This window comes from Pelophylax lessonae, assembly GCF_965119305.1.
Source record: "Pelophylax lessonae genome assembly, chromosome: 6".
NCBI lineage: Eukaryota > Metazoa > Chordata > Amphibia > Anura > Ranidae > Pelophylax > Pelophylax lessonae.
The window spans coordinates 296,311,243-296,335,270 of NC_138773.1; the positions used below are offsets into that span (position 1 = coordinate 296,311,243).

The 24,028-nt window shown below is 44.8% G+C and overlaps 1 protein-coding gene across 2 annotated transcripts in view; it reads right to left on the reverse strand.

Annotated features, from left to right (window-relative positions):
- TMEM198 (transmembrane protein 198) overlaps nt 1–24,028 on the reverse strand; it is a 92,634-nt gene that overhangs the window by 18,727 nt on the left and 49,879 nt on the right. For both annotated transcript variants that reach the window (XM_082260946.1, XM_082260947.1), the window contains exon 3: nt 18,339–18,914. In XM_082260946.1, coding sequence (XP_082117072.1) covers nt 18,339–18,914 — 576 coding nt within the window. The remainder of the gene's footprint in view (nt 1–18,338; nt 18,915–24,028) is intronic.

Genomic DNA, 24,028 nt, shown 5'->3' on the forward strand with positions numbered 1-24,028 from the left:
CCTCAGGGCCCAATAACAGGCCAGGTTTGCAAGATAACAGGTGATCTCATTTGCTGCTTAGTGATTGCAGTATTCTAGTCTGCATCTCCCCAAGGTAATACTTAAAATCTGGCCTGTTAGTGGGCCCCGAGGACCAGGGTTGAGGACCACTGCTGTAGAGGATCCAGTGTGTTCTGAGCAAGTGGAGCTGTGGGGCAGGATTCTTCTGGAAAAACAGTATGGTGAGTACCTAAGAACCTGCCCAGGGGTCTGCCTAAGAGAGGGGACCACTCCAGAAAGGTCAAGGGGATCCAAGAGCCAGCTAACCCGGAGTGTTACTGTAAAAGGGGGTGCCAAGTTGTAAGCACTGAAGATTAGGGGGTAAAGGGGGCACCAGGAAGGGCCCTGAAGTTGCTCAGCTGTACAGTCTACTTTTGAGGACAGCTACCTCAGGAAAGGAGTGCCTTAGGAATCTAAAGGACTCTTTCACAGTCAAAAGGCAAAGTAAATTAAGCGGCCTAGCCGTGACTAGCTCAACTCAGCGTTACTCAGCATTTAACAAGCGTTAAACAGCATTTATCAGATCTTCCTGCCTATTGTTCATAGTTCAGTTCAGTTGGAGTATCCCACTCATCCCTTCTCCTATCCAAGTTCCGAATAAAACATAAAAACCAAAGAAACTGGACTGGTCCTTGTCTGAGGTAAAAACACTTGAAAACATGTTCTCCTGTTGCTAATGGTAACCCAGGGGAACCCGTCATCAGCAGCTAGTGCTACATCTATATGCAATATATCATATTTAACCACTTTACGACCAGTCACTGTGCCTCTACTGTGGCACAGTGGCTCGTTCCCATCCAGCGACGTAGACCTACGTCGCTGGACTCCTCCCCTTGTGGGCGGTGCCCGCGTGCCGTCGGAGGCTCGCTCCCGCTGTTTTCATTCACAGCGGGAGTCGGGCCAGGGGAGGAGCAGCGGCGATCACCGCTGCTCTTCCCCGATTGTTGGGGAATCGAGTTTGGAGTTCCGCCTGCTTGTGTAAACAAAGCGGGCGGATCTCCTAAGTGACAGAAAGTGACAGGTTGCAGGGTTCAGCATAGCTGAACCTGCGATCTGTCCCTGTGTCACTCAGTCACCTCCCCCCACAAATGTCAGTAAGCACCAGGCATACATTAACCCCTCCCTCTCCAATAAAATTAACCCCTTCCCGGCCAGTGTCATTTTTACAGTAACAGTGCATATTTATAGCACTATAGTAATGTCACTGGTACCCCCAAAAGTGTCAAAAATGTCAGTCAGGGGTCCGATCTGTCCACCGCAATGTCGCAGTCCCGCAAAAAAAATCGCAGATCGCCGCCATTACTCGTTAAAAAAAAAAAAACACCAAAAGAAATCTTTCCCTTAGTTAGTAAACGCAATAACTTTTGCGCAAACCAATCAAAATACGCTTATTGCGATTTTTTTTTTTTTACCAAACATAGGTAGCAGAAAACAAATTGGCCAAAAATTTTAAAAAATTTAGATTTTTACTTTTTTTTGGGGGGGGAATTTCATATAAAAAAATGTGAAAAATATTGTTATTTTTTCAAAATTTAAGCTGTTTTTTTGTTTATAGCGCAAAAAGTAAAAATCGCACAGGTGATCAAATACCACCAAAAGAAAGCTCTGTTTGTGGGAAAAAAAGGACGTAAATTTAATTTGGGCGTCGCACGACCGCGCAATTGTCAGTTAAATTCGCACAGTGCCGAATCGCAAAAAGTGGCCTGGACGTAAGACAGCAAAATCCTCCGGTGGTAAAGTGGTTAAAAAACTTATTTTAAAAAATTCAAAGTTGTTTAGTTTTTTTTTTTAGTCCTGGCAAAAATAAGTATGGGGGGAAATGTTATTGATACCCATTAATGCAGGCTGTAGCTTTAAATGACATTTTAGAAAGCTTTAGCAGGATTTAGCAAGCTTCAAGCAGTGCTGCAAAATGTTTTTCACTCCCAGTCTAGAGCTGAAAGGTATTTTAAGGGCTTTAAGAAAGCTTTCAAAATCTTGTTAAATGCTTTTGTAAATGTTTGTTGAAGCTGCTGCTCTTCAGATCAGTGTTTACAAGCTAATGCCAGCGTGATCCAGACATAAGAACTGACTGCTCCCTTTTACGGTACATAAATAATCAAAATAGGCCTAAAGCCTGGATTCCATAGCAAATCCACACTTCACTAAAGCCAACAACTGTCCTACCTGTAGAATCATTCCTAATGGTTAATGCGATTAGCTCGGCCCTTAATCTAAACGTGAATCGTAATCCGGCTTCTAATTTTGCTCCACCGGCAACGTAGATAATGCCCAATTCTAGAATTATTCTATCAAATATTTAGTTACCAATTTGCACTTCTCTATTTTTCATCACAAACATCTCAAAATTTGTTTCAAAACTTTTGAGGAGTGTAAATAGGTGCAGTACTTTGTAGTCACCTCAAGGTGACGCTCTACACTTCCTAAATTTTGAAGCATGTTCCAGTGACAGCACATAATAGTAAAAATGAAAGCCCTCTTGCAGACGTTACCATAGAACTGCAACCCTCTTAATTAGCCATTCTCAACCTGCTTAGATGGAATCCTAGAGTCCCTCCAGAGGTTCCTAGGGCTTCCTTGAGTTGTGGCTGATTGGCCTCCCATCTGCCTGCATTGTTCCGGCTTCAACGCCACTTGGCAGATGCAGCAGCAGGACACCAGAGACTTTTTATCTGTCTGTAAGAATGGAAATAGGGCCACCACTGTAAGGGGGCATTCTTCCAACTGACCACCAATGAAAGGGCCATTTTTTCCACTAACCCCCAAAATAATGGTTTTATCAGGGGTAATCTGAGACCTGGAAAAAATGTAGGGTTCCTCTGGGGTAAAAATGTTAAGAAAGGCTGTTCTAACTTCTTTTCATTAAAGCTCAACCCATTCCCACTTCAGTCCCACCCTGTCATTCGCACCCCAACCCTTATTACAGTACCCTTCACAGTGGTCTTCAAACTTTCTAAACAAAGGGCCAGTTTACTGTCCTTCAGACTTTAGGAGGGCCAGATTGTGGCCAGTGGAAGTAATAAAAGTCCTGCTGCCAGTGGGAAAAAATAATGTCCCATTGTTTGTTTCAGTGAGAGTAATTGCCCCCCATTATTATTGTTGATGTCATAGGACCTCATTGTTGGTGTCATTGGGAGGAATTGTGCCCCATCATTGATGTCATTGGGCCCCATTGTAGGTGTCTGTGGGAGGAGTTGTGCCTTATTGTTGTGTCATTGGCAGGAATTGTGCTCCTTCATTGGTGTAAGTAGAGGGAATTATGCCCCATTGTTGGTATCAGTGCATGAAATAGTGCCCCAAGGGCTGGATAAAAGCAAGCAAAGGGCCACAATTGGCCCTGAGCCGCAGTTTGGAGACCATTGCTATTACACACAAATAAAAATAAACTATTTTTCCTGGCTCTGTTGGGTGGCGTCAAAGGTTCTCTTTACCCTCTTCTTCCTATGACAGTGGACAGATGCTAAATTCACCTGCCTTGACACCCCGAGCTCAATGGAAGTGACTTAAATGACCCGGAAGGCAACTAGCGCCAGATTGGTGAATGGATGAGTCATTGGGCAACTGCAGCAGAAATCAGGTAAGTATAGCAATTAAAGTGGAGTTCCAACCTAAATTTATACTTACCTCCATCTTCTCGCTCCGGGTCACCTGAAAAACTAATGGATAATCGCATTTTTTTTTTTTTTTACTTACCTCGTATAGAAGAAAATATACTTACCTTACTTCCTTCTTCCTCCCCTCGGCGGCCAAGGCCGTCGTCACTTCCTGGCTTTGCAATGATTCCTGGGAGCTGAACGTCATCGCTCCCAGGAATCATTGCGCCTGCACCGGCCCCGACGTCAGTTCCGGGGCGCGCACGTCATTCCCTTCTAAACAGCTTCTGGGCATGCCCAGAAGCTGTGGAGGGATGACGCGCGCGCACCGGAAGTGACGGCGGGGCCGGTGCAGTACATCGTGGGACCGAAGAAGGCGGAAGAGGACGCAGAAGAGGATCGCGCTGGCTTCAAGCTGCCCACACCTGAGATGGCAGCGCTGGACAATACATTTTCAAGGTAAGTATTTCTTCTTGCAGGTAAGTGCAACCCGGGACAGATCAGAGGCTAGCCATTGTGGAATGCACTAGCCCTGACTGTCCCGGGGGTATTTTTATTAAAAAAAAATGTCCCAGGATGGAACTCCGCTTTAAGGTCAGTATATCAATCTTTTCTTCAAGATCTGCTGAGGGTTTCGTTAGTTTTTGATTGCTGCAAAACCAAATTGGTCTTCACATCTTTGCGTTGCGGTGACACAGTGCATTACAGAAATGCAAGTTTGTGTGTTTCAGTGCCATTTATTTTGAAAGGTACATGTATAGTAGCTGGCAACGACCCTGCACTACAAAACTATGTTACTGAATTTGATGTAGGGACCCTGTCCCCGAACCATAAATTTCAGCAAAAATATTCACATAAGATTATATGAGTATCCACTTTAGCTCCGGAAGGTTTTACCCCCTTCATAACCAGGCCATTTTTTGCTATTTAGCACTGCACTACTTTAACTGGCAATTGCACTGTCATACAACACTGTACCCAAATTTAATTTAATTTTTTTTTTTCACACAAGTAGAGCTTTCTTTTGGTGGTATTTAATCACCACTGGGTGCTTTTTTTTTTTTTTTTAATAAATTAAAAAAAAAAAAAAAACTTTTGGGGGGAAAAAAAACTGTATTTTTTACTTTTTGCTATAAAATGTCCAATAAGGAAAAAAAATCAAATTTCTTCATACATTTTGGCCAAACCGCTTTTTGGTTAAAAAATCCCAATAGGTGTATGTTGATTGATTTGCATGAAAGTTATAGAGTCTACAAACTATGGTGTATTTATTGTATTTTGTATTTTTTTTTTCCTTACACTAGTAATGGCGGTGACCAGCAACTTATAATGGCACTGGGATAGTGCGTGGGAGAATCTGACACTTACTGAAGCTGGGGGGGGGGGGGACTGACTGACTAACTGCCATTGACATCACCAGTGAGACTAATACAGTGACCAGTGCTAATAATATACACTGTCACTGTACAAATGACATTGGCTGGGAGGGGGTAAACATTTAGGGACAATCAAGGGTTTGTGTGCCTAACAACGTTTACTGTATTGTAAGGTAAACCAGATTCCCAGCATCAGAAGACCAGTGCAGGCTTATACTCATAGTCATACGCGTGTGAATTGCTCACATGCTAATACTTCTAGGCAAAGAGGCAATAGATGTATTATTCCAGTTCATAGTGCTTGCATTGATGCACGCGCACGTGCACATATGAAATAGCATGCATACTTGGAGCCCAGTTGCCTATTTAAACTGACCTGTTACCATGAGCAGTTGCTGTATGGTCTTTAGCTTGTACCTGTATTCCTGTGACCTGATCCATTGAACCTGCTTACCTGTGTTTGACCCGGTTTTCTCCTGGATTTTGCCTTTGTTCCCGCGTTAACCTTGTTCACCTGATTTCTCTGACCCTGGCCTGTTTACTGGACTCGTCTTGGCCTGCTGATTCTATACTGCGTTGCCCGGCTGTTACCGACCTTGGCCTGCTTCCTTCCTGGGCTTGCTGTGCCTGCTGACTCAGTCCTTTGTTGCCCTGCTGTTACTGACCTTGGCCTGCTTCCTGGGCTTGCTGTGCCTGCTGACTCAGTCCTTTGTTGCCCGGCTGTTACTGACCTTGGCCTGCTTCCAGGGCTTGCTGTGCCTGCTGACTCAGCTGGTCACTGCCTGCATACCGACTCTGCTACCATCTCCTGCTCTGGTGCCAAGCTGCTTCATTATCCTGTTCTTAGGACTGTGACCCCCAGCTTCATCCACCTAAAGAGCGGACTTCACCAGCCACCTACTCCGGCACTCGTGCCACTCCTTGCCCTTACACTCTCTATGTCCACATTCAGGAGTGTTGGGCAGGAGGTGCAAGAGAGGCCTCCACAACATTCCAGTCATCACCAAGTACGTGATCTGTGTGCTGTTTTTACTAAGCAACATGGCACTTTTTATCCCCTGCTTTGCAGGGAGAAAAAACACGGCACATCGCTGATGTCTGTAGAGAGCCCTGTGTTGTTTACCAAAACAGGGCTCTCTTCAGTTATTCGCTCAGCCAATCAGCGGGTCCCGGCCATAAATCATTGGACAAGACCCGCTGATCGTCTTGTAATGCAGCGCATGACAGCTCAGGTTTCTGGATGCGCATGCGCAAATGGACCCAGAAGAAAGCCCTGACATTCAGGTTTGTTATGGTGCCTGTATGAACTGCCCTATCAGCAAGAGGGTATTTACCATATTTTAGGCGTTATTAACCACTTGCCGACCGCCCGCCGCAGATATACTAGCTGGCTCGACTGCTCGAACTGACGTACCTGTACGGCGGGAGTGGTCCTGGGGGCGAGCACGCGCCCACCCCTACTAGGCAGCTGGGATGATGATCTATGGCAGTGGTCCTCAACTCCGGTCCTCAGGGCCCACTAACAGGCCAGATTTTAAGTATTACCTTGGGGAGATTCAGACTAGAGTACTGCAATCACTGAGCAGCAAATTATATCACCTGGGATGTATTTCAGTTATCTTGCAAACCTGGCCTGTTAGTGGGCCCTGAGGACCAGGGTTGAGGACCACTGATCTATGGGGCCGGTGGCTGCGATTGCCCCAGGGAACCTACAATCACTGCCTGCTGAGAGAGAACGATGGTCAGCTGTTGTAAACACAGCAGACCGTTGTTCTCCCTGAAATGAACACAGAGCGCCTGTTATCCTCCTATTTAGGATCACAGGTCTCTGTGCTCATTTCACAAGTCCCTCCCCCATACAGTTAGAAAACACTCCCCTAGGCTCACGCTTAACCCTTTGATCACCCCTGGTTTAACCCCTTCCCTGCCAATGTCATTATTACAGTAGCAGTGCATATTTTTAGCACTGATTACTGTAGTAATGTCACTGGTCACCCCAAAAGTGTCAAAAATGCCAGTTAGGGGTCCGATCTGTCCGCCGCAATGTTGCAGTCCTGCTAAAAATTGCAGATTGCTGCCACTGATTAAAAAAAAAAGAAAAAAGGACATAAATCTTTCCCCTAGGTTGTAGAAGCGATAACATTTGCGCAAACCAATCAAAATACGCTTATTGGGATTTTTTTACCAAAAATATGTAGCAGAATTGGCCTAAAATGATGAAAAAATTTTACTTTTACATTTTTTTTTTATTGGGAATGTTATATAGCAGAATGTGAAAAATATTGTTTTTTTTTTTCTTCAGAATTGTCGCTCTTTTTTTTATTTATAGCGCAAAAAATAAAAATCGCACAGGTGATCAAATACCACCAAAAGAAAGCTCTATTTGTGGGAAAAAAAAGACATCATTTTTTTTTAGGTACAGCATTGCACGTCTGCGCAATTGTCAGTTAAAGTAACGTAGTGCCGAATCGCAAAAAATGGCCTGGTCATTAAGGGGGCAAATCCTTCCGGTCCAGAAGTTGTAAAACTGCTAGAGGGGGCAGGGCTGTGGTAAAAAAAGAATCTTAATAAAAAAAAAAAAAAAAATGACCATTTTATATTGTGGAGGTTGGGGGGAGTTGCAGAGAGGAAAATGCACTCTTTCAGAATGAAGGTCCACTTAAAGGAACAGCCATGATTTTAGAAAGAGGGACAGATAACATTTGACGTAAAAGAAGAGTTATCCCTTTACATTAGTAATGACAAAGACCAGTAATGTATTATTTTCATGCTTGATAAACTGCTATTAGTGGATACGGCACATTCACAACAAACAAGGGGAGAAAAACAATGTGCTAAAGAAATTCTGCCCTCGTGTCTTGCTGGGAAGTGCGGAGAAGAACAACGGCGCCACGTGACGTGCTTAATTGCACCTGCTGCTCGGTAGACGTATCTCTAGAAATAATTCTAATTAGCTGGCAATTATGAATTGTACAGAACAATGTCTGAAGCGCTGATTATAGTGTCACATATTTTTGTGCTGTATTAAAGATTTCACATTGTTTCAAGATACACTGTCATTTGTCATGATGTGCCGATTCTTTCTTCTGGGTGAACCATTGTTCTAGTAATACATTACACCGATAGACTGATTCAACTTACCTTGAAAGAACCCAATATAAGAGAACTGTAACTGTATCCATTTAGGTTATGTAATATGTATTAGCGATTACTTTTTGTTCACAGTGCTATATATTCTGTCACGGAACCATGAACCAGACGTACAACAACAGATAAGTGAAAATAAGACAGCTTTATTGAAAAACAAGCTATAAAGCAAAAGTCCAAACGGATGGCGAAACCGATGCAGAGTCTTTGCGAAGCCAGGGGTCAGGAACCAGCAGGGTAGTCAGACGAAGCCAGGATCAGGAACCAACAGGGTAGTCAGACGAAGCCAGGATCAGGAACCAACAGGGTAGTCAGACGAAACCAGGATCAGGAACCAACAGGGTAGTCAGACGAAGCCAGGAACAGGAACCAGAAGTAGCAGCAGTCTTAGTAGCATGTGAACACAGGAGGACCAAGCAGGGAACTGAAGCCACAGACCTCCTATATATATGAGCTAGGCATCCAGCTCCTCCCAGTGGGAAGGAGAAGCCGCAGGGTGGGAGGCTACAAGAAACCCAGAAACCAAGATGGCCGCCAGCACATGTCAAACGAAGGAGAACAGCAAGAAGGTAAGACCATGACAGTACCTCCCCCTCAAGGGCCCCTCCTCCGCGGAGTAAAGAACGGTTTCTGAGGGAAGCGTGCGTGGAAGGCTCGGAGCAAGGCAGGAGCATGGACATCTGCGGAGGGAACCCAGGAACGCTCCTCTGGACCATAACCACGCCAATGAACCAAAAACTGCACCCGACCGCGGACCAGGCGTGAGTCCAGGATATTGCTCACCTCATACTCCTCACGATTGCCCACTCGGACCGGACGAGGCCGAGGAACCGAGGAAGTGAAACGATTACACACCAGAGGCTTCAACAGGGAGACATGAAACACGTTGGAGATCCGCATGCCAGGAGGAAGCGCAAGGGCATAGGCTACCGGGTTTACCCTGCGAAGCACTCGGAAGGGACCAACAAAGCGAGGCGCCAGCTTGGGAGTGGGCACTCGAAGGTTGAGGTTGCGGGTGGACAACCATACACGGTCTCCGGCCTGGTAGGAAGGAGCAGGCGCTCGTCTGCGATCAGCCTGGAGTCTCTGGCGCTGCGCAGAGACCTCAAGGGACTTCTGGATCTGTACCCAAGAAGCACGTAGGACGGAAAGGTGATCCTCCACAGCCGGAATATCCTGGGGAGAGAATACCTCCGGTAACACGGCAGGTTGGAACCCATAGTTGGCCATGAAGGGAGACGTCCCAGAGGAAGAGTTCACCGCCGTGTTCCTGGCAAACTCAGCCCAAGGCAGGAGGTCAACCCAATTGTCTTGGTGATCGGAGACATAGCAACGAAGGAATTGCTCCAAGGCCTGATTGGATCGTTCTGCGGCCCCATTGGACTGAGGGTGGTAGGCCGAGGAGAAGGAGAGATGAATCCCCAACTGGGAGCAAAAGGCGCGCCAGAACCTGGACACAAACTGACTCCCCCGATCCGACACAATCTCCTTGGGCAAACCGTGCAACCGGAAGACCTCCCTGGCAAAAATCGTGGCCAACTCCTGTGCAGAGGGTAACTTCTTGAGAGGAACACAGTGACACATTTTGGAAAACCGATCCACAATCATGAGAATGACCGTATAGCCTCGGGATGCAGGGAGGTCCACAATGAAATCCATCCCCAGGTGTGACCATGGGCGCTCCCCGGTGGCTAAGGGTTGCAGAAGGCCCAACGGAAGGTGCCGAGGGGAGTTACTCTGGGCACAAACGGAGCATGCCGCTACATATGCGGCGATGTCGGAACGTAGGGAAGGCCACCAGAACAGACGTGAAACAGCCCAGGACAGCTGATTCTTTCCAGGATGCCCCGCGGTCTTGGAGTTATGGTAGGTTCGCAACAACCGAGTGCGCAACTCCTCAGGCACAAAACATCTGCCGTTGGGTCTCCCAGAGGGAGCACCAGATTGAGCCGCCAAAATCTGCTCACCCAGGGGAGAGGTCAGGCTGGTGCGAATGGCAGCCAGGATCTGATTCGGAGGTATGACCGAAGTCGGAATCGACTCCTCCCTGGACAGGTCGGAGTACTGCCGTGATAAGGCATCAGCCCTGATGTTCTTGGAACCGGGTAGGTAGGAGACCACGTAATTAAAACGTGACAAGAACAGAGCCCATCTGGCCTGACGTGGTGTCAATCTCTTGGCCTCAGAGAGGTAGGTCAGATTCTTGTGGTCCGTCAGGATGAGGACCGGAACCACCGAACCCTCGAGCAAGTGCCTCCATTCTTTAAGAGCCTGCACGATGGCCAATAACTCCCTGTCACCAATCTGGTAGTTGCACTCCGCGGAAGACAGTTTCCGGGAGTAAAACCCACAAGGAAGCAGAGGACCCTCTGGTGTTCTACGCTGAGACAGAAGGGCGCCTACTCCCGTCTCAGACGCGTCCACCTCGAGGACAAAGGGCAACCCAGGGTTGGGATGCGACAGAATCGGAGCCGACACAAAGGCGGACTTTAGAGCCTCAAAAGCTCGGATGGCCTTGGGCGGCCAGACCTGGGAATTACTGCCCTTCCTGGTCAGATCCGTGAGAGGCTTGGCTAGCATGGAAAAGTCCCTGATGAACTTCCGATAATAATTGGCGAAGCCCAAAAAGCGCTGCAGGGAGCGAAGACCACTGGGCTGGGGCCACTGTAAGACAGCCGAAACCTTCTCAGGATCCATGGAGAACCCCTCAGCGGAAATGATGTAACCTAAGAAGGTTACCTGGGATCGGTGAAATTCGCATTTCTCAAGCTTACCGAACAGCTTGTTCTCTCGTAACCGTTGCAACACTCGTTTGACATCCAGAATGTGGGTCTCCATGGACTCAGAATATACCAAGATGTCATCCAGGTAGACCACCACACACTGCTGCAACAGGTCACGGAAAGCATCGTTGATGAATTCCTGAAAGACTGCGGGCGCATTGCACAGCCCAAAGGGCATAACCAAGGATTCATAATGACCGGTCCTGGTGTTAAACGCGGTCTTCCACTCATCGCCTGCCTTGATCCTTACGAGGTTATATGCCGCCCTCAGGTCGAGTTTGGAAAAGACCGTGGCCCCTTTAAGGCGATCGAACAGCTCGGAAATCAAGGGTATCGGGTAAGCGTTCTTGATCGTGATGCGATTGAGACCCCTGTAATCGATGCAAGGCCTCAACTCACCGCCCTTCTTTTTCACAAAGAAAAATCCAGCCCCTGCCGGGGACGAGGATTTGCGAATGTGTCCACGTGAAAGCGCCTCCCTCACGTACTCCTCCATGGCCTCATTCTCCGCTACCGACAGTGGATAGACTTTGCCACGAGGAGGAACGGCACCAGATTGTAACTCGATGGCACAATCGTATGGGCGGTGTGGAGGTAGGGCAACCGCGCGCACCTTATCGAATACATCCCGGTACTCCTCGTATTCAGGGGGCAACAGAGAGTCCGAGGAAGTACACAGCAACTTGACAGGCCCATGGATGCAACTAGTCCCACACTGCGGTGACCACGAGAGGATCTCGGCCGATCTCCAATCGAAAATCGGATTATGCTTCTGGAGCCAGGGGTACCCCAAGACCACCGAGTAGTGTGGAGACGAAATAACCTGGAAGCAGACCGACTCTCTGTGGACGGCACCAATGGCTAACCCCACTGGAAGGGTCTCATGAGTCACGTGTGGCGGCAGAAGGGGTCTGCCGTCTATCGCCTCAAGAGCCAGAGGAGAACCTCGAGCCTGCAGAGGAATGGAATTGGCGGCAGCGAACACACTATCAATGAACAAACCACCAGCACCAGAGTCCACCAACGCCTGGGTCGTCACCGAGCCCCCGACCCAGGAAAGGACAACAGTGATCAGTGGTTTGTCAACACGGGAAACCGGGGACGAGGAGACTCCACCCAAGATCTGCCCCCGACAGGATCTCAGGTGCGAGCGTTTCCCTGGACGGTTCGGACATGCCAACCGAAAATGCCCACCGAGACCACAGTACATGCATCGGCCCTCACGTCTCCGGAGTACCCTCTCCCCCTCGGACAGGCGAGCAAACCCCAGCTGCATGGGTTCACCCCCAGACAAGTCATCCCCAGGAGGCGTGGGAGGAGAGGGAGGCACGGGTGGGACAACAAAGGTAGGCGCCAATCTGTTAGGAGGCCTCCGCAGACTCTCCTTAAAGGAAGGTCTCTCCCTGAGTCTGGTGTCAATCAAAATCAGGAAAGAAATAAGAGACTCGAGCTCCACTGGTAGGTCCTTAGCTGCAACCTCATCCTTCAAGGCATCCGAGAGACCATGAGAGAAAGCAGCGACCAGAGCCTCATTATTCCAGCCCACCTCTGCTGCCAGGGTACGAAACTCAATGGCGTATTCAGCTACGGATCGTGAACCCTGTCTGATGTACATAAGGAGCTTCGCAGCAGAGGCAGCACGAGCCGGCACATCGAATACCTTCCGAAGAGAAGCAACAAAACCGGAAAACTCGGCAACCACCGGATTGTTGTTCTCCCATAAAGGGCTGGCCCAGGCCAAGGCCTTGTCCGAGAGCAGCGAGATTAAGAAGCCCACCTTTGATCTCTCAGTAGGAAAGGCATGTGGCAGCAACTCGAAATAAATGCCCACCTGGTTAAGGAAACCTCGGCACTGAGTTGGCTCTCCCCCAAAGCGCTGTGGAAGGGGGGCAGAACCGGACATACCCCGAAACACCGCGGGCGCAACAACAGGTGTCGGGGTAGACTCTGGCGCAACAACCGGAGCGGCAGTAGGAGCGGACCCAGGAGCGACAACCGACCCATCGGCAACGGGAGCGAAATGAACCGTGCGTTCAAGCAGGGTTTGCAACGCCACGGCGAACTGACCCAACAGGTGATCCTGCTGATCAAGTCTGGCAACCAGCGTGGGTAGTGAGGATGGCCCTGTACCGTCAGAATTCGTGGCCTGTGGTACCGTGCGTTCAAGCAGGGTTTGCAACGCCACGGCGAACCGACCCAACAGGTGATCCTGCTGATCAAGTCTGGCAACCAGCGTGGGTAGCGAGGATGGCCCTGTACCGTCAGAATTCATGGCTTGGTCCTAATGTCACGGAACCATGAACCAGACGTACAACAACAGATAAGTGAAAATAAGACAGCTTTATTGAAAAACAAGCTATAAAGCAAAAGTCCAAACGGATGGCGAAACCGATGCAGAGTCTTTGCGAAGCCAGGGGTCAGGAACCAGCAGGGTAGTCAGACGAAGCCAGGATCAGGAACCAACAGGGTAGTCAGACGAAACCAGGATCAGGAACCAACAGGGTAGTCAGACGAAGCCAGGAACAGGAACCAGAAGTAGCAGCAGTCTTAGTAGCATGTGAACACAGGAGGACCAAGCAGGGAACTGAAGCCACAGACCTCCTATATATATGAGCTAGGCATCCAGCTCCTCCCAGTGGGAAGGAGAAGCCGCAGGGTGGGAGGCTACAAGAAACCCAGAAACCAAGATGGCCGCCAGCACATGTCAAACGAAGGAGAACAGCAAGAAGGTAAGACCATGACATATTCTTGCTCAGGGTTGTTTGCAGTATAGGCCAGTATAGGCCTTGTCCCTATTCCTACCGATCATCTGCTGTGACAACATCAAAACAATCCACCATCCAAAAACCGGGTCACTCACTGAAGACGTTCAACTCCAGCCAATGTATGTTGGGTGTTAGAAATTATGTACATAGCCCTGCAGAACAGAGTTTATAGTCCACATGGGCATTGCTGCTTAACTGCAGACAGGTAATTCTGTACATAGCCCTGCAGAACAGAGTTTATAGTCCACATGGGCATTGCTGCTTAACTGCAGACAGGTAAAAGGAAATGTTATTATACAGAGACAAGACATAGAGTTTACCATGGATGCAGCTACAAACATAAAAACACTGCCATCTACTGGCTGATGTAATTGTTGCACAAAAAAAACATGAACAATCTATTCCAACATCCCCACTCTAAACTGCTCCTTATAATAGTCCCATTTTGGATCTCAGTTCTATAAATGTTTCAGTTTACTAAGAGATGTCTTCTCTTCATCAGCAACTCTGATCCATTTTTGTTTCTAGTTCAATCTTTTTATTGAAGAGTATACAGAGTAAGGTATACACAACTTTGTACAATGGTGCTTTAGATATATGGGTAAGTGGGAAAAAAAGGTAATATTGACAAAATATTGTCTGCATATTGTGATATAATAAAAGTATGTTGCTGTAAAATTTGAAAACATTAATATATTCTATAACAATCAGTTAACTTACGACCGGTAATAGTGCGTGGGCACTTTATGGTATTGTAAGGCCTCGTATAGTCATCTGAGAATTTCAATCTCTTAGGAAATGTTATATTGAAGGGATCACTTAAAGCTTGTCGTGAATAAATGGTTTCATGGAGCTGGTGTTTGGTTGGGTTAGTTTCAATAAGTTGTCACTCCATTTTTGTTTCTTATGAGTTGGAGGTCTTTGCATCTCATCCCATGAATCTGGCTCTGGTTTTAATGCTACGTGAGCAACATAGGGCAGACAATTGTCTGGGATGCCTTTTTTGCTTCTGGTATATTTCTTGATTAATGCCTCTTGTTGGCTGGTTCCTTCTTTTTACAAAATTTGGATTGTCTGCATTAATTTCTATTTCTGTGTCATTTTGTTCCTTATCTTCATGTGACACTGATGTGGAATGTCCCTCAGTTTGAAGTGTTTGTGTTAGTTCATGAAATTTTGAACACACTGAAGTTTCATCGACAATTACACTTCTACTGATTGTTACCTTGTTTGTGTCTTGATGTAGAACTCTGTACTCCTTTTCAGATTCACTGTGCTCCACAAGTACACCTTCTTTTGTGCAAGCATCCAATTTTGGGATGTGCATACAGGCTTCCAAAATGTTTAGATGGTTCAAATTCGGGGCCCTTCCATTCCACAGTTTATATGGAGTTTTCTCTGGAGATTTCTCTGGAGATTTTCCTGGTAGTCAATTCTGGAGATAGCATGCGGTCATAATTGCCTCCCCCCAGTATGTGGTTGTCATATTTTCATCAAACAGCATGGTTCTTCCACTCCCACACAGTGAGGAAGTACAGTTCATTCTTTCTGCAACCCCATTTTGTTCTGGGTTGTATAGTACAGTAGTTTGAAATATTATGCCATGTTTTCTGAGAATCGCCTGTGTGTGATCACCTGTATATGTGTGCAATACACTCAACATTTTGCCAGATTTGTTGCTTGCTTGAGCCAAGTACTGTTCAAGTTTCTCTGGTACTTCACTTTTATTGTTTAACAGATATAGTGTAGTATACCTGGAGTAATCATCTATAAAAGTGAGAAAATACCTATTTTTTCCTGGAGTCAATTTTTCCATTGGACTGCAAACATTTGAATGAATTAAGTAAAGAGGTTTCTTAGCTCTGCTGTTACTCTGCTTTGGGAAGGCTTTTCTTGTTATTTTTCCAGCTGGTGCATTTCATTGTTTGATCACATGGACTAATCTTTATTCCACTTGCATGGTTATTCTCAGTTAATTTCTTTAATATGCCAGGACTTCTGTGCCCACGTCGTCTGTGCTATGTATGAATGCAGTTTGAATGTTTTTCCTCCTTGGCAATATTAAACACTTCACTGCACTTCAGCTGATACAGTCCATCTGTAATTTTAGCCATTGCAAATAAGATATCTCCTTTTGTGATGGCACAATTGTCGTCTTGGAAGGTTCCTCCATTGCCTTGTTTTGTAAGCTTCTTCACTGGCAAAAGATTTGTTTCAAGAGCAAGGACATAGGACAATTTTCAGAGGTATCTTTCTGATGGCACTCTGGGAAATGGGACAGTAAAGAAAACTGTCTCCTATTCTTTCTGATTCCATTATTTGGCCATTAGCTGTGCTGTTTTTTTTCTGTTTAATGTGAATAAACAAATTTCTGTCATTTGTCATTGACTTGAATCTCCTGAATCAACACACCATGCCTGAAAAGATGAGGTGTGACTTTTGGATTGAAAAACATATTTATTATCATGAAGCAAAATACGTTTTTTCCTTCACACTTTTGGCCTTTTGTAGTTCAGTTTGCTTTTGCATTCTAGTTTTCCAGAATTTCCAATTTGCTTTAAATGACCTTGTTTCTTTTACACAAAACATTCACATGTTTCTTGTTGCAGGTCACTGTTTTTATTCCTATTTTTGTCTTTGACTCTCAGACTCTGCAACAGCAGCACCATCACTATTAATGCTTACTGTTTTGCGCTTATAATAATCCACAAACTTGCCCTTAACATATTCCAATGTCAGTTCCTCATCTGGTAGTGCATCAAGTGCTGTGACAAGCATTTTATCACTTTCTGCAACATGAAAATCTTTTATTTCTTCTCCTATACCTATCAGGCGTTCAACCATCTCCAAGGTGTGTATTATGCAATCCTGCATATCCTGGCCTTTCGTCAGCTTGGTTTGGTATAGCTTTCTAATCAATCACAGCTTATTGCTGAGATTAGCTCTTTCATGCACCTTTTGTAATCCTTCTCACATTTCTATAGCAGTTTCACACTTACATATATGTAAGATTTGATCATCTTCTATGCTAAGAGAGATTGTACTTTGAGCTTTTTGTTCTTTCTCTATCCACTCATCTGAAGGGTATTCTGGCCTGATTTAATTTATACATTTCCACAAACCTTCTCTTGTTAGCAGCATTTTCATTTTGAATTTCCAAGACTTGTAGTTCTGGTTTGTCAGATTTGCAAATAAAAGCTTTGTTGCAGCTGTGTTACTGACCATTTTCTTTTATTTCTGTTGCAGACTTTTTTCTGTTCCTGTATCTTGCACTTCTTTGCTGCAGCAGGCTGTGACTGGGTGTCTTAGCTTTTCTCTGGCTGGGTGTCTGGGCTATGTCTGGGCCCATAACCTGTTAGAAATTCTGTATATAGCCCTACAGAACAGACAGTGCACAGTCCACATGGGCTTTGCTGCTTAACTGCAGACAGGAAAAAGGCCATTTTATTATACAGAGAAAAGATATAGCATTTACCATAGATGCAGCTAGAAACTTATAAACACTGCCATCTACTGGCTAATGTAGTTGTTGCAAAAATTACATGAACAAAGTATTCCAACAATTGGAATAATAGTTCAATGCTCACCACCACCCAAAACCATGTCCCCATGACACATGTTTGTGGCATAGCCTTAGGTGGCAGTGAGTAGTGTGCTGCGACTGCAATAAACCTTGGCTGGGGTTGAACTTCTTCAGTGTGAATGGTGGATTGCAGTGGACTCCAGGGCCTTGGCACCGGGCTGATTGCAGGGAATCAGAAAGAATTCAAGGCTGGCCTGAAAGTGATGCAAGGGGTTGGGTTTGTCTAACATCTATACAAGCCCCATTAGATTGTTGTAACTCCACCTTCTGTGCTACTCAGAATGGTTTCTGTCCATGCTCAATGACAACTCCACAGCTTTCAATGAACACTGTATGAATAAAGCCTCTTGAAGTGCTTATTGCTTTCATCCTAACATATTTCAGGCAGCAGCAGCTGGCTGGGAGGTGCTTAGGCAGACCCAGAGGATAGGTAGCATGATGATGCTTATTTATGGCTCGAGGCAGGTAGGTGACATACAAGGCTACAGTCTTGCCACCAAGAAAAGAATGTATCACAAGACCGGCTGAACAGAGTTACATATTTTGCCAGATACAACAGTTATATCTGGCAAAATATGTAATTCAGTTACATATATTAGGTCTGTCACACCTATATGAGCTTGCTGGATAGCCCAGTCCAAAACCCAGTGCATAAAAATTGAATTGCTCTCCCCCATTGCGGCTATACAGCCTCTACTCTAGGAAGGCTTTCCATAAGATTTTGTCTACACAATTGTCTACAGAGTTTTTCTATGCTGTATCATTACCAGTATTTCTCAATTGAAACACCTGAACTTATTCATTTGTCCACATACCTTTGGCTGTATAGGGTTAGTCAAGACTCCTCAAACTTTTGGCCACATGATGTATGTTTTGTGTGTTTATTTTATATTACACTTCATTTTTTTGCATGTCTGCCACTGGTATAGACGGGTGAAGACTGGCTGGTTACAAACCAGTTAGTGACAAAGAATAGTGTGGGGGGCAGAGAGAATGCACATCAGTTTAATACAATGCAGTATATAAGTTAATGACCAATAGCGTTAGCTTACCTTCTGTGTGTGAGTATCCCTCTGCTGTGACTTTCCACTGGACGAGTACCCCCAGTAAGCTGAGCACAGGCCAGATCCCAAGGATGACCCAGCTGTACCAGCAGACAGGCTGCGGAGGGTCAACCTTCATGCGCTGGTACACGTACTGTACCAGTAGAAAGAGCTCAATGAAGTAATCCACAGTCACAGTCATGATGGCACTGCCAAAGACAGCAGTAGAGAGTGTGGTGAAGAAGCGCTGCCACTGTAAGGTCAACACTGCAAACAGCATCCCAATCCCGAGCAGAAGCGCTACCGGAACCCAAACGGTGCGCGGGTGGTAGAACTGTTCCATGACAATTAGCGCGGCTATGGCAAGCAGTAGCCCTAGCAGCAAGCCCACCATGAACAGTCCCACGCTCCTCACCAGCATGGTTACCAGTCCACAAAGAACCCCGATGCCCAGGCCAATGCCAACGCTGGCTTCCACGCTCAACTGCGTGTCCAGAACCCGTTCCTTATAGCAGAGCATGAAGATGACCACCGAGCCAAACATCAGTCCCGTCAAGAACATGACAGCTTTGAAGCAGCGGTAACCTGTGGGGGACAATTGGATAACAATCAGAACATCTTAATCGTGTCCAGATAATGACATCATTACAAAGGATTACCCATCATTTTTTAGTAATACTGAGTAAAAAAAAAATATTAGAGGGATCTTCACATGATAAATTTCTTAAAGTGTGGCACCCATGGACGCAGTATATCACATCCATCCATTCAATGCTACACTTCTCTCAATTTAGATGATCCCTTGATGTTCGCCCTGCAGGACCTACCACTTGCCTTGCTTCCTTTTTTCTACTCTTTCCTTTATTCTTTCTTCCTTTTCTCTTCTCCCTTCTCCTTTCTCGTGTCCCACCTGTGACGACACGTCTTTGTGTTCTTCATCGAATGAATATGCTTAGCTACTGTATTCTCCCAATGGAACTTACTTATGCTTTTTAGTTCATAGATAGTATTGTGCGCATCCATGTTACCTGAGAGTGGGAGATTATTTATCCCCACCCTAGGGTTTCCTTTATAATAGAACACCTACTCATTTAAGAATATGTCTTGTTATATTTCCTTGTTTGTTTTTAGTTGAGATTTTTGTTCATATGTTCCGATTTGCTGTATTCATTCATGTAGAATTGCTGTGTATACTATTTTGCTATACAATAAAAACTTTTGTAAAAGAAAAATATTAGAGGGATGATGATCTATAGTATATATATTTATTAAATTATAATAATTATTAATCAGAGCAATACTGTATCTAAAAAATATAAACCACACAATATCCTCTACCCCAAAATTAGTGCACAAGTGCAAAAATTATGATTAATAGTGAATTGCCGCCCGTATTAAAAAGTCCTCTCACTTCACACCAATAAATATAACTGTAATGAAAATACAGCACAATCTCAACTCATCTGTGTATAACCAACATTGTTTCTACATAAAAAGATCTTTTAGTATCGTGAGTAAGGATCGATACAAAGTGACTAAATACAAAGAACTCAAAGTGTAATAAACATACAATGTATCTATTGCAACATGTTCAAAGGAAAAAAGTCTTTAGTGATATTCAATCAACCCAAAAAATAAATAAACAAAGGAATCCCGTCACCTCTGTGAGGGATAATAAATTGAATCAGTCCAAAGGATCAACTGATAATTCTGCCAATTCTGTGTGAGATAATCGACTCAAAAACAGGTGCTGAAAAAGACTCCACCACCAGTGATTCCTAGCAGCTCACCTCCAGCTTTGACTCCTGTTTCACCAGAAAGTCAAAGAACGCTAGTCCCCATTAGGGATGGTCAAACTCTGAATGGATGGATGGATGTCTCTGGATGTATTCAGGATCCCAGTCAAAGCTGGAGGGCACTAGTAGGGACACTTGGTGACAAATAGGGATTTCATCACTTTCTGAGGATTTCCTCGCACTTACAGTGGGGATCAAAAGTTTGGGCACCCCAGGTAAAAATTTGTATTAATGTGCATAAGGAAGCCAAGGAAAGATGGAAAAATCTCCAAAAGGCATCAAATTACAGATTAGACATTCTTATAATATGTCAAAAAAAGTTAGATTTTATTTCCATCATTTACACTTTCAAAATAACAGAAAACAAAATGGTGTCTGCAAAAGTTTGGGCACCCTGCAGAGTTAATATCTTGTACTGCCCCCTTTGGCAAGTATCACAGCTTGTAAACGCTTTTTGTAGCCAGCCAAGAGTCTTTCAATTCTTGTTTGAGGTATCTTTGCCCATTCTTCCTTACAAAAGTCTTCCAGTTCTTTGAGATTTCTGGGCTGTCTGTCACGCACTGCTCTTTTAAGGTCTATCCATAGATTTTCAATTATGTTAAGGTCAGGAGATTGTGAAGGCCATGGCAAAACCTTCAGTTTACGCATCTTGATGTAATCCCCCGTGGATTTCGAGGTGTGTTTAGGATCATTATCCATTTGTAGAAGCCATCCTCTCTTTAACTTCAGATTTTTCACAGATGGCATCAAGTTACCATCCAAAATTTACTGAAATTTTATTGAATCCATTTTTCCTTCTACTCGTGAGATGTTCCCTGTGCCACTGGCTGCAATACAACCCCAAAGCATGATTGATCCACTCCCATGCTTAACAGTTGGACAGAGGTTCTTTTCATTAAATTCTGTGCCCCTTCTTCTCCAAACTTACCTTTGCTCATTCCGGTCAAATAGTTCAATTTTAACCTCATCGGTCCACAGAACTTGTTTCCAAAATGCATCAGGCTTGTCTATATGTTCATTTGCAAAGTTCAAACGCTGATTTTTGTGGTGAGGACGTAGAAGAGGTTTTCTTCTGATGACTCTTCTATGAAGACCATATTTTTACAAGTATCTCTTTATAGTGGACTAGTGTACCACAACTCCAGTGTCTTCCAGATCTTTCTGGAGGGATTGTGCAGTCAAACGTGGGTTTTGAATTGTTTTTCTCACAATTGTTCTGTCTGATATTTTTCTTGGTCTTCCATATCTTGCTTTAACTTCCACTGTTCCTGATGACTGCCATTTCTTAATTACATTCCGAACAGAGGATATTGACATCTGAAAATGCTTTGCTATCTTCTTATAGCTTTCTCCAGCTTTGTGAGCGTCAACTATTTTCAGTTTCAGTTTTCTAGGCAACTGCTTAGAAGATCCCATGGTGCTGATTGTTGGGGCAAGGTCAGATGAGTCTGGGCATTAAAAACCTTTGAGATTGACATCACCTGGTCTTCCCAGATGATGATTGAGAACAATCCATGACACTGGCAGGTCTCAGCCTTGCAAAGGGGGCAGTGCATGCTATAAATTCTGCAGGGTGCCCAAACTTTTGTAGACGCCATTTTTTTGTTTTCTGTAATTTTGAAAGTGTCAATGATGGAAATAAAATCTAACTTTTGTTGACATATTATAAGAATGTCTAATCTGTAATTTGATGCCTTTTGGAGATTTTTCCATCTTTCCTTGGCTTCTTTATGCACATTAATACAAATTTTTACCTGGGGTGCCCAAACTTTCGATTCCCACTGTACAGTTTTGGCTATGGGACAGGATATGAAGTGGAATCCCCCAATGGGACACAGATGGCAAAAAAAAACAAAAAAAAAAAACAAATCTTTCCTTACTTTATCCAAAATTCTACTATTTTCTAAGTTTTACAGTCTCTGTTTTATCCCTCAATCCTTACACCATTTTGTTATCCTTCTCTGGACTCTTTTTATCCTATTAAAATGTTTTTGTAAGTGAGATTTTCAGAAATGGATGCAGAATTCTAAAGCTGTACTAGTAGATTTTCCAAAGAACGTTTGTATGAACATTAAGGGCCGGTCCAAACTAGTGCAACTTGTCAGGCGACTTGTCAGCCTGACAAGTCGCGCTCCCTCGCGGTCCATTGACCGCTACAGGACCCGTTCTAATAGGAGCGACACAAGTCGCTCCGACTTAGAAAAAGGGTCCTGTACTACTTCAGGGCGACCTCGGGGCGACTTGCATAGACTTCCATTATGTGAAGTCCCTGCAAGTCACTCCGAAGTCGTGGTGCATGGTAATGCACAAGTCGACCCCGAAGTAGTAAGGAGTCGTGTCACCTTAGTGTGAACCGACTCTTAAGTGGAAATGAAAAACCAGTATTTTCGATGACACGACAAATGACGTTTAAGAGTACTTCAAAAAAAGGTTTGCTTTTAACATTCAATTCTAGAGTGAGTGGATGTTCCCAAAGAAAAAACATATTTATTAACCACTTAAGCCCCGGAGGATTTTCCTGCTAAATGACCAGGGGGTATTTTGCGATTCGGCACTGCGTGACTTTAACGGACAATTGCGCGGTCGTGCAATGCTGTACCTAAACGAATTTGACGTCCTTTTTTTCCCACAAACAGAGCTTTTTTTTGGTGGTATTTGATCACCTGTGCGATTTTTACTTTTTGCGCTATAAACAAAAAAAGAGCGTAAATTTTGCAAAAATAACAATATTTTTTCACATTTTTTATATGAAATTCCCCCCAAAAAAAATGTAAAAATCAAAATTTTTTAACATTTTCGGCCAATTTGTTTTATCCTACCTATGTTTGGTAAAAAATATCGCAAAAAGAGTATTTTTATTGGTTTGCGCAAAAGTTATCGCGTTTACTAACAAAGGGAAAGATTTTTGTCATTTTTGTTGTTTTTTTTTTAACGCGTAATGGCGGCGATCTGCGATTTTTTTTGCGGTACTGCGACATTGCGGCGGACAGATCGGACCCTTGACTGAAATTTTTGACACTTTTGGGGTTACCAGTGACATTTCTACAGTAATCAGTGCTATATATATGCACTGTTACTGTAAAAATACACTGGTAGTGAAGGGGTTAACTTTATTTGGGAGGGAGGGGCTGTGTGTGTCCCTAGGGGCGTGATTCTAACTGTGATTGGCTGTGGCTTGAGGTGAAAGGACACTGATCAACAGATCTACATAGTAGATCTGTCTGATCAGTGTTTTAACACCGAGGAGAATGACAGGCAGCTTGTTTACACAAGCTGCCTGACTTTCTCCCTCTCCCCCGACGATCGCCGAGTGAGCGGCGGACATCGGGTCCGCCGGTCACACGCGCGGGGGGGGTCCGTGACCGCGCGGGAGCAGGAGCGCGCCTCCGGCGGCGCGAGCTCGCTCCCCAGAACCCTCCCAGGCTAGTGACGTTAATTAACGTCACTCTGCCTGGCAGGGGCTGACTGCCGCAGTAAATTTACTTGCGGCGGTCGGCAAGCGGTTAATTTTCAATCCTGCTCCTTTTTAGTTTTTATTTGCTACAGTAAAAAATGAATGTCAATTTGACCCCGCTAATGATCAGAAAATCAAAAAATGTTCCTGGGTCTATAGCTGTCCAATCACTTTCACTGACCTTTGTAACGTTAAGTAGAACTATAGGCAAAACTTTTTTTCCATTTTGGATAGAGTAAGGGAGGGTTATAACACCTGTAAGGTTTTATATTTTTTCGCCATCTGTGTCCCAATGTGGAGATTTCCCTTCACTTCCTGTCCTATAGCCAAACAGGAAGTAAGAAAAAATCCCTGCAAATTAAGGGAATTTCTTGAGGACCCCTAGCTCACCAGAACTACTGTCCCCAGTGGAAGATTTCCTCTCTATTAGCTTTCTGGGGACAACCCAA